The sequence below is a fragment of the Pongo abelii genome, chromosome 15 (genome assembly GCF_028885655.2).
Source record: "Pongo abelii isolate AG06213 chromosome 15, NHGRI_mPonAbe1-v2.0_pri, whole genome shotgun sequence".
Classification (NCBI taxonomy): Eukaryota; Metazoa; Chordata; class Mammalia; order Primates; family Hominidae; genus Pongo; species Pongo abelii.
In genome coordinates, this window is record NC_072000.2 from 63,405,386 (window position 1) to 63,420,845 (window position 15,460).

The 15,460-nt window shown below is 38.7% G+C and overlaps 1 protein-coding gene across 4 annotated transcripts in view; it reads left to right on the forward strand.

Moving 5' to 3' along the window:
* Positions 1-15,460, forward strand: part of DAAM1 (dishevelled associated activator of morphogenesis 1) — a 181,074-nt gene that overhangs the window by 141,466 nt on the left and 24,148 nt on the right. For 2 of the 4 annotated variants that reach the window (XM_054530691.2, XM_054530692.2), the window contains exons 15-17: positions 170-277; positions 6,742-6,771; positions 8,435-8,541. In XM_054530691.2, coding sequence (XP_054386666.1) covers positions 170-277; positions 6,742-6,771; positions 8,435-8,541 — 245 coding nt within the window. The remainder of the gene's footprint in view (positions 1-169; positions 278-6,741; positions 6,772-8,434; positions 8,542-15,460) is intronic. The other 2 variants (XM_002824803.5, XM_009249129.4) reach the window with 1 other exon arrangement.

Sequence of the window (15,460 nt, forward strand, 5' to 3'; positions counted from 1 at the left end):
TATTTAAGTGATAAAGCTTCTGAAATAAATGACACGTTGTTTGAAACCTGCTCACTTTGAGTGTCTGGTAGACTGAAAAATTTGGGATAGAAGCACTTTTTAAATAACCATGCCTGTTCTTTTTATGTATAACTGTAAACTATAGCACTTATTACATTGATGTTTCTAGAACAAACTGGAAGGAACAGTATGGACCGAAATTGATGATACAAAAGTCTTCAAAATTCTAGATCTTGAAGACCTGGAAAGAACCTTCTCTGCCTATCAAAGACAGCAGGTAATAGCATATGCCCTCCAGACACCAAAAAGGTAGAAAAATCATGTATTATGCGTGATCCCTGGCCCATCAGCCATGGCCGTGATGTGACAGGCATATGAATTCTAGGCTGTTGGATCTACCCTGTGCATGTCCATGTCTCCGTCCAAGTGCCTGTCAGTTGTATGTGAACAGTTGAAGGTATATAAGCTCCTTGTTAGGGAGTTTCATATCTGGTATATGTCTAAGACCTTGTCTCTATTGGTGTAAAGAGTTTTGTATGCTGTCACTTGTATTTAGTCAAAATGGTTCACCAGGAGAAAGTAGAAGAGTTAAATAACTTAAATCGTCACCCCACAATGTTTGTATCTAAAGCTATTTTGGTTCATCTGAATTTTTTAAAAATACATATCAAATGGTTACTATCTGAAGCAGAATTCTTTGTGAAATGGATGGAATTTTTAGAAGTATGGAGGTTTTTAAATGACTATAATTTGGCCAGTAGATGGAACTTAGGAGTTTTTACTATATGTCATAAACAGAAGTGGGGTTGTAAAGACCAGGCAAGTGGGGAGATGGCAATTGTGCAAATAGGACCAGAGACGCTACTGAAAAGTGAGCAAAGCTTTTGTAATAGTAACAAAAACATGTGATTTGGTGCCTGCTGGCACTCCACATTGACAAGGCATCACTATGTGAGCCCCAGTCACATCTGTGTGGTACCTCTTGCTCTTCAAGAGGGCATCGTGATAGAGCCTCTTAAAGTTAGACCAGAAGAGAACACAGCAAGGTGGCCAGGTCTGGAGAGTTTCAGAAGAAAAAAGAAAAGGTGGAGTAGGATCCCAAATAATCAAAGCCTTGAGAAGAGAAAACTTGAGTCCAGTAGTGTGAGAAGAAAGATTCTTAAGTATGACTGAAGAAGTGGAATGATGGAGAGAGCAGAGTTCATCCTAAACAGGAACACACGAATGCTGGGCCTCTTACGGGGCTTTCCTTGGGCTTTACTGAGAGGCCCTTAACTCCCAGATAAATCATGGGTGGAGCATCCTTAAACAAGCAGCAGACTTCCTAGTTGGTTTCCTTGGCTTAGTCCCCAAGAAAGAGTGTATCAGAAAAGAAATACTGAGCACCAAAAGAGTAGATGGACTCAGGCTAGGGGGAGAAACAAAAACTAAGGGTTTTTTGTTTCATTTTGTTTTGTTTTTCAAAATGGTCCTTCATACATCTGAAATGGGGGGAAAAAAGCCAATATTTAAATGAATATTTTTCCTTAAGAAAGGGAAAGCTTTTCTGCAATGCCTTTTATGCTAGTTTAATAAAATAAAAAATAGAGGCAGTTGCCTGCCATAGTGACATGAACCCTTAAAACAGGAGCCCTCAGCTGCCCACCCCTACTGTAAGTAGAAAGGCAAACTTGGGCAATGTTATACACACCAAATAAGGAAAAATGAAAAAAACACAATGAAGATAAGGCATTGGCCAATAGAAAGCAAAACAATTTATCTTTCAAAGGACAAAAGTTGTCTTTAGAGTCCTCACGTGGCAGGGACTGTGACCAGACTCATTCCTGATTGGCTGCAACATGCTGCTTCTTTCTCTGTCTGCTGTCCTGAGAAGGTGTCTCCTTGGCCTTGACATGGAATCTTGAGCCATTTTAGCAAATTTCCTGATAATTCAAATAATCTTCTAACCTGGCTACATGACCCATTGCTTTCCCACTTCAGTTTTGATCGCTGATACTGTTCCATGCTGGTTGCCTAATATGAAGATTTGAGAATGTAGAGAAGTAAATTAAAGGAAGGAAAAGCAGCAGTTGTTCCAAATGATGCTATTCAAGTCTGAGCGTGTGGGTTGCATTTATTATAAAGGCAGGTGGTTGAAAGACCTAAGTTTACAAGACTCATAATTAACTGGATTTCAGCAGAAGGTGCAGAAGGATACTGCCAAAATGCTCTGGGACAAATATGTGGACAGTTCTCAAGAGCTCTGGGAGACAAGATTGCAGAAAGCCTAGCAATTGGGGAATTGTCTCCTAGCAACCAACACTGTTTAAGTAATCAGTAGGCATTCCAGTCAGGAGAGTCCAGAACATTTAAGTTATACTTAACACTAAGTAGACCAGTAAGTAGAATCAGTTGTGACCATATTTTCAATAACACTTCCTGGAGAAAAATTTCAGCATACCTGATCAGCTTGAGTAATGCAAGTAGGTTTTCCCTCTTGGTGCAAGAATTTGAAATGAGAATTTTTAAACTGTAAATATATTTTCTAAATAAGGATAATTTGAGCCATTTTATTGAAATTACTGAATTCTGATAGAAAATCCAAAGATGTGGACACTTTAGTTGGAATATATAGGACACAGTAAAGGAAATGGGGTCCCTGTCATTGAATGTCCCCTTATCTCATGACCAATGGAACTACTCAAGACTTATGCATTTTCATTTCAGTCTTGGCAGTGCATTATATAATTCACTTGAACTGCTCTCTTCTCTACTCCAAATGAATACTGGGGATCTATTTTTTTCCATGATGTCTCCTCTTTCCTCCCTCCAGAGTCATGACACCCTATTCAAACTCTCTGGACTTCAGCCAGTTGTTTGGCTAGATACAATTCTCAGAGAGGCAAAGGAACATTACAAAGGTAATGGCATGAATACCATTACCTGTATGCATGCAACAGGAACCCTGCACAGAGTAAGATTTTGGAAAAATCTCAGTAATATTGGATTAGTATAATTTAGATGAATACTGAGAAATGACACTTAGGGGATATATACAAACATACATGTATATGCACACACGTACGCTTACACATATCTGCATAAAATATATCCAGTTGATTTGAGGAATCATTAAAATCAGAACTTATATTGTTTGCTTTGTATACAAAGTACTTCAAAGGGTGAAAATGTGTTAAATTTTTGCACAGGCCCACAGTGTAACTTATAGTATAAAAGCAGAGATGAGAAAAAGCTGTAAATAACTATAATATGGACTACAAGATGATAATATTAAACATCTATTACATTCCTGATGCCAAGTATGATATGCACAGTTCCCAAACTCATCAACCTTAAGATTTAGTTCTCAAGGAGTTCTTATACTTATTTTCTTCCTTAATGCTCACCCCCAACTCTATGAGTAGATATTCGTATTTTATAGATAATAAAAACATGGCTTGGTGTGTATTTAGTAACTCCAAAGGGACATAATTCCCAGTTTCACTTTGTTCTTCCCCATGGTTTTTATTCATTATAAATGTCAGACTTTGTATAGGATTTTCTTTAACTCCAGCTTTGAGAACAAGACTACTCCTATTTAGAATTTTTTTTCAGTGTAAATATCAAAGGTGTGCAGAGCTGATTATGTAAGCTTATGTGCCACATGAATTGGGATCTAACAGCAGGCACTTATTTCTCCACTCACATTCCAAAAGTTCATTTGAAAGTCAGTGTCTTGAATCTCAGGTCCTCTTTTTCTCATTGAAACTATATTATACATGGTTTCCAGGTCAGCCACAAAAGACTGATTTAAATGGTAGCACATTGCATAGCAGTACTTTTCAGATACAATTAAATAATATTCATCTCCGTTTTATGGGAAATTTTCATCCCTAGATGCTATAAATTCATTTCTCTCTATCCATACAATTGAATAGAAGGGAAATGAGCTAAAGGCACTACATTTACCTAAAGGGAGTCATATCTCTGTAGCAACAAATTCACAGCTCACTATCTCTTCCTTCCCCCTGGTCTTTGCTTGAGGATAACCCTTCCTTAAGGATCCTATTGTCATCACATTGTAAAACTTTTCAAAGCCTCTACTCTGGGTTAGGAACAAAGAATAACTGTGGTCTCAGGCTCCAGAATCCAACCTCTCCTGCTTATATGTAATACACAAGACATTTTGGGGGCTCCATTGAGAGCATTCAATGATATCTTCCGATTTTTTATAAATTACCAAAGAATTTTCCTTTTTTATTCTCTTTACAATTTTTATTCTATAGATATAATTTTCACATTGAAAAATGTTATGATTTAAGATATTTATTTCAGTAGGCTTGATCCTTAGCCATGGCACATGAAAACAGAACAGAGAAATATAAATAGTGGTGTTTTTTTTTTTTCTTAAGACCAAATGTAAGTTCTGTAACTGAGCTTCATGGTAAGAGTTAATCAGATGCAGGGTTTTATATAAATATAGTGTATGAATTTTCCTGGATAGAGATTCATAATTTTTACCAGATTTACAAAAGTCTCAAAAAGATTAAAAACCATTCATGTAAAAGTTATGATTATCTGTGAAGTGTTGAGTCATTATCCCATTGTGGAATTCAGTCTATAGCACTATCAGCACTGCTTCCTGAAAATGCAAGTCCCAACTTCCTATTTGTACTCCAAGCCCTAAGCTTTATGCCAGAAATTGCCTGGAAAAACCAGACATCCTGTTAGGTGAAGCCAAATATAAGTGATTCTACCACATTTGACCCAAGCCAATTAGAAGTATCTTTTGTTACTTCTCTCTGATTTTTCAGTGAATAAGCTTTCAAAAAGAATGTTAACCTACTTGAAATAGGCCTGGAAGCATCATTATTTCTAACATGCCCCTTTGAATGAAACTCATAAGCTTTATGATTTTATTTCTAATGTGCCAAGTAAAGGACTTTTAAAGAAGTGGAATCTTTAGGGTAATAATTGAAGAAACTCTTGCTTGGCATTCTTCATCCTCACCTCTAGAAAGAAAATGTATTACATAGTTATTAACTATTACACTTATTGCTGATGGTGGTGACAAATTGGAGATCTTGACCAGCTGTTTTTTCAGCTCAACTGAAAGCAGAGCAAAAGGGGAATAAGTGGACTTGATCATCAGCTTGAAAGATGAAATAATTGTATTATTGTACCTTCCAAGTACTGAGCTCATACATATGTGTCAGATACCTATGTGTCAGGTACTATACACAACGCATTACATGATTGTCATGTTTAATCTTCACACCAATCAGTTGTTAATTAGCCACATTTTACAGACAGATAGACTGAGCCCCAAGCCACACACCCGGTAAATAACAGTTGCCTGATTCCACAGGCCTCTTACACTAGAGGTCAGAAGTCTCAATTTCCTGACACTGGGAACTCATAAAATAGGATGAGTTGCCAGTGAACTTCAAAAAAGTTTCTTCTTTGAGGGTCAGACAGTAAGAGCAGAATCTAAGTTCAACTAGCAACTCTCTCTTTAAGAGAAAAAAAATAGGTTAAGATGACTTCATGGAGTTCATTTCGCCATAGTCTTTTTTGCCCTTGAAAGGAAACTGCTTTTATAGGAAGAGTCCTAAGGAGCTTCAGAGTAGACAACTTGGCAGTTATAACAGAGACAAAAGAAAACTGGGATATCAGAGGAGTATCCATTGTTTTTTAAATGCCATTCTAGAAAAGCAGTCCCCCCTTGTATGGCTAGAGCAAGGGGAGGACACATTCTGTTTCCCACTAGAGGAATTATGTGAAACAGCTCATCTGTGTAAAATTGGCCTTGGCAGTGCTGCTGAGACCAATTAGACCTTAAGAAATCTGCTGAGCAAATGCTGGTTGTGCAAGCTGTTGGCCCGAAAACTGGGGCGTGTTTTGCACACCAAAGCCTTATTCATTTCAGCATTGCAAAAATATGCAACGTATGCTATAACTTTCTCACAGCATGTCAGTTACCTCTTCCTTGTTCCCTTTTTCACTCCAAGTCTTTTCTAAAAACTATTTCCAGAAGAGACTGTTGAACTTGTATGCTTGAACAGTCCTGGGGCAGTTAGGACAGGGCCACGAATGGCTGCACAACACACGTATCACTGATTTTCTCTTAATTGCATGTTCTTTTTCCTCATACCTACCTGTAGCACCTACAGGCATTATTTGCACTTTATAGGGGTGCTGAGGGTTAATATTACTGACTTGAGTTGTTCAACCTGTCTTTTCTCAATCCTTCCTTATAACACAAGATGACAGGAGATTATTTCCATCAAAAAAAAGTTTATTTATTTATTTATGTATTTTTGGTTTTCGTATTAACAGTAGGAATAGTTTCCTCAAGTTGATGGGATTGACTGATATTCTCCTGCTTCAAGTAAAATCATCATGTTGAATAAATGGAGCCAGTGGTCATTTCAAAGAGAGTTTGTTCCTTTCCCAGCTTGGGTCTTTCTCAGGTGTTTTAAGCCCTGTCTTTTCTGAATTTGATTTTCCACCATTGAAAATTGGGTACAGCAAATGTCATCGTCTTTCTCTACCCTGAATGCTTAGTATTGTGCTCTTCATGGTATTCAGCCAAATTTTCTCATCTTCATCAACTCTCATTGATGATCCCGGGGGCATAAATCATCTCTTACCCTACATCACTTGTTTCCTTGACTGCTTTGACTTTCCCCCATTTGTTGCTGTGACTTCTGAACTGCATATATCTGATTTGCCTTTTCCATGCCTCTGCCATGGCTGTAGGATTTCTTTGTGAACAGTAACTCCAAGCAGGTAAGTGAGCTACTACCTAAAGCTTGCTTAATATAACTCCTTGGCTCACTGTAAGCTTGAAATCTCTTCATTATCCAGGGTTTTGTTTTTGTTTTTGTTTTTTACATAGTGTAATCTAATGCCTAGGTAACTCCACTTTGGATTTCAACTCTTAAATGAGTATCTAGAGGTTCGCCTGAAATTTTAGCATGAGACAGTTGACATTTGATCACCTAGTGCCTCATATTATCAATTCCATATTGCCTTTGTTTTCTAAACTGTTACACAGTTGTAGAGTTCTTTGGTTTCTTTACTTTTTTTTAATGCTACCATTATTGGTATAATAATTTATATAATTTTTTTTCCTCCTAATTCCTGAGTGGGAAATATTTGAAAAAGGCTTGATGGTGTATATAAGACTTGGACTATTGTCTTCTGATAGTTATCAAGTACTTTTTATAGATTGCATAGGCTGCAGTTGAATTTAGATGCTTGATATGCTTAGTGTCTGAGCAAGCCAGATTGCAGTCACATCACTACAAATTCATTTTCTTTTTAAGCTGCAAAAATTTAAACAGTAGTACAGACTCATGTTAAAAACAGCAGTCTGATCCAAGATTTTGTAGTTTGTAGAACTGATAATGTTTGATGTTCTCCATAAATTCACGAGGCTTAGTAGGAAAGTACGTAGAATTTTTAGAACTTAAACAGACTTTAGAGGTACTACTTTAATTCCGCCCCCTCATCACATGAGGAAACTCTGTAGGTAAGTTGAATGAATAATTCAGCTAAGATTCTTTATCTTTGTGTAAAATGTAGATACAACTTTGCAAAAGAAAGAGCTACTTAATAATCAGTTTTCTTACATTTTTAAAACACTGTAACCTTTTTAATTGATTCTCACTGCTAATGAAATCAAACTTGCTATTTATCAAGTTAGCCTTGAACTTTTTATTATTACCAATACTCCTGATGTTCAGTTCACTCTAACAGTATATTATACATATTTTTTGTCTGTTCCACCTGAAATTATAACTGGCCATCATAGCTTACAGATTTCTATACAGCAACAGAATATGCAAGTAGCCTTTTATTGTTAGTTCAGGTAACTGAACTCATGCCTCAAACTGCCCCTTCCCATTGTCCATCAGGCTCTGGAGTAATGAAAGATACCATCTGGCTTTGGGAGCTTCCTGTTGTACATGAAGATGTTTGGGAGGTTTTATCGTTTAGCTTTTTTGAGTGCTCACGATGCAAATGGTTCTGGGGTGAATGGGCCTTGCAAGTGGCTGGACCAGCAATGGCAAGCCTCAGCTGAGCCTGATTCATAGTGACAGTTCTTCTGTCTGCAATCCATAGGAATTTGGGGGACAAAAGGAGGGCACCACTCACTGATAATTTATGCACACTTAGCATCTTCAACTTAGAAGCACTTTGTTCTTCCAAATAATGCTTTTTCAAATGTGGGTGGTCAGCTTTTCTTATTATCTCCCTCTACCAAGTAGACTGTAGCCTTTGTTTCAATTCCATCATTCTCCACACTCCCCACCTCACCATCTCAGCCTTGCCCATGTGTATACGAGTGTGTGTATGTGTGTATGAACAACAGCATAAAGAAAAGTGTGTGTCTGAAGTCTGAATGTCCCTGTTGGACTTTGATGGATTTCTTTCATGCTCTTTACAGAAAGAAGCAGATGCCATTGATGACACTCTGAGTTCCAAACTTAAAGTCAAAGAGCTTTCGGTGATTGATGGTCGGAGAGCTCAGAATTGCAACATCCTTCTATCGAGGTATTGTTGATGTTGAATAAACATTTCTAGTAGGACCAACATTTCCATTCTGTGGCTCAAAACCACATGTTAGTGATTTTGTTTTAATTGTACTCTGCTGAGGTACAGTTGTTTGGATCCCTTTCTGTTAAAATGAGAACAGCTCTTGGTGCTTACTTTCCCTAGTGGAACATATCAGAGCTGGATGCCTTCTTTCTCAAAGTTTAATTTCCAGAGACCTCTAAATGTAAAGGCAGAACACCCTAAGTCAATCTTTTCTTCCCAGAAAGCCTGTAAAATGGACTTGACTTTTATTTACACTTCTTGGCCTTAGAGATATTTTGGTCATTTAGTAGCATTGTCACAGAATCAGGACCAACAGATGAAGGCCCTTTGTTTTATTTTGCTTTCTAATGTCACCTTTTTTCATTTCAAGGTTATATGATTTCATGCTCTTTTTGAGCATTTTTATAGCTAAAAGGATATGTAAATCTCAAACCTCCATGAAATGCTAATTTATCCAGTTCAGCCCTGTTCGGAAATCTTTCTCATAATTAGTGAACCATCACAGCCTTGGAACTTGAAAAGAAGAAAGGAAATTTGGGAGCCTGGAATCTGATTGCAGCTTCGGGCAATGTTGTCAGGTTGTTCTGGGCATTTCAAATAGCTTTTCTGTATCTAGTTTCTTCTTTTCTGTAAAAGGAACTTTCACATTAGGCAAAGACACCTAATGCTTATGGAGTGAGTGAAGATGTAAAGAATCCTGAGTGTTGGGGCTTTAAAGATAAGTTACGTTCTGGAAGGAATGTTGTATATGCATTGAGGCTGGTATAAGGTGACTTCTTTTTCAGGGACTATGAAGAGAGGAAAAGTAGTAGTCCTTATTATTTAGATGTTCTTAGAAAGCATTTCTTTTAACACAAAGAGCTAGTGCTTGGTTTTCATGGAAGTTGATTCTTAGCCAGATATGTATTACTTTGGGGAGCAAATGTTTCTTTTAGTGAAGAGAAATTTAACCTTAGTGAGATCTTTGAATTTTAATGCAACTATAGTAAGGTAACCTGAACCATCCTGTTAGCATTTTATTTCTGCCTCTGGCTGAAAGCTCTGTAAATGGCCATACCCTGTGTTTATTCTGACTTTTGTTCCGTGAACTATGCTCAGGTTAGATAAAATATCTATCTGCCTCAGGAAGCCACCACTTAAAATAACTTGAAGGTCTATTTATTTTTCTTCTACAATAGTCCCCCCCTTATCCACAGTTTCACTTTCTGCGTTTTCAGTTACTCACGGTCCAGTATATCAAGATATTTGGAGGTAAACTGCATTCACGTAGCTTTTATTACAATATATTGTTTTAATTGTTCTATTTTATTTTTAGCTATTGTTGATCTCTCACTGTGCCTGATTTATAAATTAAACTTTACCCTAGGTATGTATGTATAGAAAAAAAAACATAGTCTATGTAAGGATCAATACTATCCACAGTTTCAGGCATCCACTGGGGGTCATGGAAAATATTCTCCTCCAATAAGGGAAGACTGCTGTACAGTGTAAACAATTTGTTTTGTTACCTTTTTATAAGTAGTATTCCTAGTAGCAAAATTAAATTAACTTGGGGAAAGTTGTGGAGTTTTTTTTACATCCTAGAATTTCTCTCTATATTTTATGCTTGTGCCATCCAGATGAATGCTTTAAAACACTTGGTGAAGGGAGCTGTCACAGAATTTCTATAGTGTTGAAATGCCTTTAGAGTAAAAACTGTGACCTCATTCCTTATTGACAGATTATTCAGTAGTACTAAGTACCAACCAGGGTAATTACACTAGATATAGATAAGGTTACATCTGTTTCTGGCAAATTTCCCATTCTGTTATTGAGGGAATTAGTTCATATTTGTGGTATGTAAATTCCCTTGTTGCCTTAGGCCCTGACACTTTTGAGGTGACTTAGAACTTGAATGTATCTAAACTCTCATAAGACAGTTTTAAGAACTGGCCTCGTATCTGTCAGATTATCAATTAAAATCCAGTTTCGTGTATAAGTATTATTACAGTGAGCACAATTTAAAAGTGTGTGTGACAAAGTAGTTTTGAGTCCCGTTTGACCTGCTGGCCATTGGGCTGCATTGATCAGGATCTGAAGCCCTCTCTCCCATGGATGATTCAGTGCCCCGTCCTTTTGTGCTCACTGGTCAGTTGTTTTACTCTCTCATCAGGAAAGCACAGAATGACATGTTAAATGTTGTGGTAAAAGTGAAAAAATTAAGCAGATTTAATTATAATTTGTATTTTATTTAGTTTTTTAACCAATCAGCAGTTTACTTTTCATTCTTCCTTTTTTGTTGGCAATTTATTACTATGCACAAAAGGAGCTGGGGACATAAAAGGAGAAAGAAGTAGGAAAACGTATTCAATACTTTTTCTCTTAGTCACCACTTTGGAGCATTTTTTTGCCCAGCACTGTGCTGAGTGCCATAGGACGTACCAAAAGTTAAGATAACGTTGCTGCCTTTGAAAGCACATGGCTAATTGGAGAAGAAAAATGACACCTGTGAGAAGATTTGTGCACAGTTCAGGGCTTACACTGGTCTGACTGAAGGACACGGAGCTCAGCCCATGTAGGAGGGGCACCAGCAGGGCTTATTGTAGAAAGTGGGCCTCAAAGGCAAGGACTGTTATATGACAAGAGGAGGGGCCGGGAAGGCGGTGTCAAGGAGGCGTGCAGCAGCAAAGATGTGGGAGGGACATAAGCACAGTTAGTAAAGAGAGCCCTGCAATCCCGGCAGAGAATTATCAATTGGATTGAATGAAACCAGGCAGGAGAGCCCGAGATTCAGGCATTGTGCATTTATAAGGGCATGAGTCAGCCCAGGATCACATCATAACCTCCTCATCTATAAAATGAAGATCATGAGGGTAGCAGCCCTGCAGCGGCTTGTGAGAATTCCTCCTAGGATGTGTGCAGCCCCGGGAAGGGTGCCTGGCATGGGAGCTGCCCAGTCAATGTCCTATTTATGTATCCATGGGATCAGAACTGGTGCCGTTTGTTCAGTAGGAGGACACTGTGTGTTTGTTTAATAAGGTTTTTTAGTTTGGTCTTTTGGTTTCGCAGGACAGGTTAGAAGGGGTTAACAGCTGGACCAGGGCAGCCATCAGATAAGGGCCTCTGTTGTCCAGGTGAGATCTGATGACTAACGACAGCCTGGAGAGAGACGAAGAAGCCCTTGAAGGCTGATTTTGTGCTTGGGGACAATGAATAGGAATGTTTCTATGTCAGCATTTCCTACCTTCTCACACTTGCTATCTTTCTTTCCTGATTATTTCATTCCCAGAGACTGGTGAACTTCTCTATTTCTTATCTTGCTGTCTAGGGATTTATTTCCTGGCAATGCCATCATTACAGCAAAGTTCACCACAGTGAAAGCCTGTGGCGTATTGCATGGGCTGTATTTTAATGAATGCTTGTGTTCACAGTATTTAAAATTATACCTTAAAGGTCTTCTTCATATTTTACAAATGTCAGTGGACCTTTTGGTCAGGGGCACCTGCCACAGCATTGTCTGGAGCCAAGCAGGCAGTTGGAAAGAGGCCAAGGCAGGGAGGAGGTGCCAGCACTCCCCATGCCTGAGTGAGTAGGATATTTGTAGCATGAGTGACCAAATCATTCGAAGCTCTCAGAAGGAGATGGCCTAAAAGGTGTGCATTTGAATGGGGACCTCCAGGGCACCAGGGACCGTACCTTTCATGGGAAGAGAGTAGAATGGACACATCTTAGAGACGTTCCTCAGGTCCTCAGGGAATAAGCAACTTTTCTACTATGTATGTGTGTATGGGTGACATGTAGCAATTTAAAATTTACTCTGTTTTATTCCCTAAAACAGACCTCTCTGCCAAAGGCCTGGGGGTGGCGGCAGGGGAGACAGAAACTTGGAAGCAGGTTTATATTGCAAAATGAACCCACCTAAAACACAATTTTATGAAGTGTTCTGCCGTTCTTTTTTTCCAGATGCTCACTTAGCACAGCAGCCTGGGTGTAGTAAACCACAAAAAGCTACTCTAAAGTAGGGGGATTTGGCCTAAATCCACTGAAGCAGAGCTAAGGCTGATCTAGCCATCCATCCTTATTTTAATTACGCCTGGATGTTCCAATTCTCTTGGCAAATTTTTGAAATACTTGAGTAGAGCAACCTGGAGTTGAATACTGTTTTAAGATGGCTGGTTTGTTTCCTGCCTTGTAAAGAAAGTTGGAGTAGATATCTCAAAAGTTGCCCCCCTCTAGCACTTCCGAACACTGCCAAGCTTTAAAAGCAATTAATTACAGAGATTAGAGACTGATTCTGTGGATGACAGATGATACTAAGAACTCTGCAACCTATAGAACCATCCCTGAGGGCGGGGTACCTTTCTCCCCTTTCCCTTAAGCTAGGGTTTCTTTGATCCAACAGGCTGCATGCATGGCATTATGTTGACAGGTAGATTTTCTTAAGTGCTAGCCATTAAAGTCTCCAGTCTCTTTGTGGGCCACATTAAGAGAAACCAAAATTGTTTTGAATTAGAGCTAGTGTTTAGTCCAGACAGCCTCTGGGGGTGAGGAGCATAAATACATACAATTTCAAAAGCAAGAAGTTCTGTGCTCCATATGGGGAGCTAATGAAATGCAAATCTGATACTTCAAGTATTGTTCTCACTCTGATTTTCAACTCCTTTTCTTTTAAATGCAAAACAGAAGGACTCAGCAGAACTACACCATAAAATGGTTTCTTCAACTCGGTGTGAAAAGGACACAGAACTAATTTTTTTTTTTTCTTATAAGCAGAGCTCTCCTCGGGATTATAGATGTTTTCACAGCCAGTTGGTTTTCATTAGTGGCAGTTTCAGCCCTCCCTATTGTTACTATTCCTTGGCCTTGCATGGCCACACAATGGTGTTTGGACTTAAATTGACTCAAGGGTCTCTAGTGTCCTGGAGTCTAAGGCTACCCAGTTGAGGCCCTGATGCTGCGAGTCGGTTTTTCCCTGTTGTATACTTTACCCATGCCAACTTAGCTAAATTGTTCCATTTAAGTAGGGGGAATTTTCTAACACGATATTCTGGGAACATGTTCATGAGGCAATGATTGTCCCAAGAGTGACAAAAACCATCTGAAGAAGTCTGCCAGGGCAAGGGCTGCTGTAACGGCGTAGGGGTTATAATGGCACCACAGCTCTGATGAGGTGATAGAACGGGCCTTATTTGTTAGCTTAAACAATTTTGCATTTTGCCTAGATGCTTTATTTGGGTTTGAGAACATGAAGAGAATGGTATTAGTACAGTAGGATTCCCAAATTTTTTCCTTCTCTTCCCTACTTAACGGCACATGAAATAACATTCAGTTTAAATAGCAAGGTGGATGGTTTTAACATAATCAGGTCCCAGATCTAGAGAAAAAGACAAGCCAGAGGCATCCTTGGTGGGGTGCCTCATCCAGCTTCACCTGGGGCTTCTCTTCTCCTTCGCTGCCTTTGAGTGCGCGCTTTCACTTGTTCAGCCCTCATCTTCATCTGCAAGCCCATGGGTGAGTGTGTGCTTTACACACCTTTGTGTCTTGAGGATTTCGGCTTATCATCTGGTTCTCCCAATGACTGTAATCACTGTTAAAATAAGGACCTCATCTTCTATTTCCTTCTTAGTACTCCCAGGCCTCATGGGTGTCATACACAGAGAGGAAACACTGGTGAAATAGTGGGTATGACAGTGCTTTGGAAAGTGATCATAATTACCATACTAAGCACTGTTTAATGGGTTCTTAGCTGCATATGACCATTAAGGATACAAAGGTACTGCTACTTTGTTTTTCTAGTATAAAAAAGTCTGCCTTGTAGAACGTACATATAGTTTATTGTGTTCTTTCTATGGCCAGGAACTTTGCTAAGCACTTTACGTGCATTCATTTGCTTAATCCTCATGTGCACACATACAAACACAATCCCTTTTTTTGGGGGGCGGGTGGGGCCTGGAGGGATGCAGTTATGTAGTTATTACTATCCTTGTTTTACAGATGAGGAAACTGAGGCTTTATAAAAAATTTTTTGCTCTAGTCACACTGACCAGGAAGTATCGGAGACAGGACTGGAGCCCAGCCTGTCTCACACCAAAGCCCCTGCTTCAAAAGTTGCATGTGACATATGTACATCTTGCTCTATATTTGTGTGTTTACATCTTTATCTCCAGTCCTAAGTATGATGCTTTTTCAAGAGCATAGACTAAAAGAACAAATCAAGTCATGTTAATATGCCACATTAGTTATAGGTTGTAAGGAAGTAAGATTTTAAAAATAAGTCCAGACCAGGCATGGTGGCTCACGCCTGTAATCCCAGCACTTTGGGAGGCTAAGGTGGGAGGATTACTTGAGGCCAGGAATTCAAGACCAACCTGGGCAGCATAGTGAGACCCCATTTCTATCAAAGAAAAGGAAAAGTCTGGGTCTAATGCTTACAAATTAAACAAAGGAGTGAGTCTCTTGTTGCAGCTAATAATGTGATCAAGATTTTTTCCCCTGGGTAAGACTATTGTTATATCTAATAAAAATACATTTTAACATTATATTTTATATCTTACAGTCAATACTTTGTTGTTCTGACAATCAAGACACATATTCCTGATTAAATTAGTAAATCATTTATGTTGATGGTACACAGAAAAAGAGAAAACAGATTTGTATTTTTGCTTAAATCCTTCCCTATGAGACATTAACTAGATAAGGAATATTTGCATAAAGAGTTTGAGATTAGCAATCAAGAGTCGTGGGTTTGTGGTTACTGTCGTTTTTTATGTTTGACCTTGGACAAATCACTTGGCCATTCTGGGCCCCAGTTTCTCCATCTATTAAAAAAATGCCTTAACTATGAAGTACTTGCAGATTTTACTTTGCATATTATCTGTTGCTCAACTTTTTAACA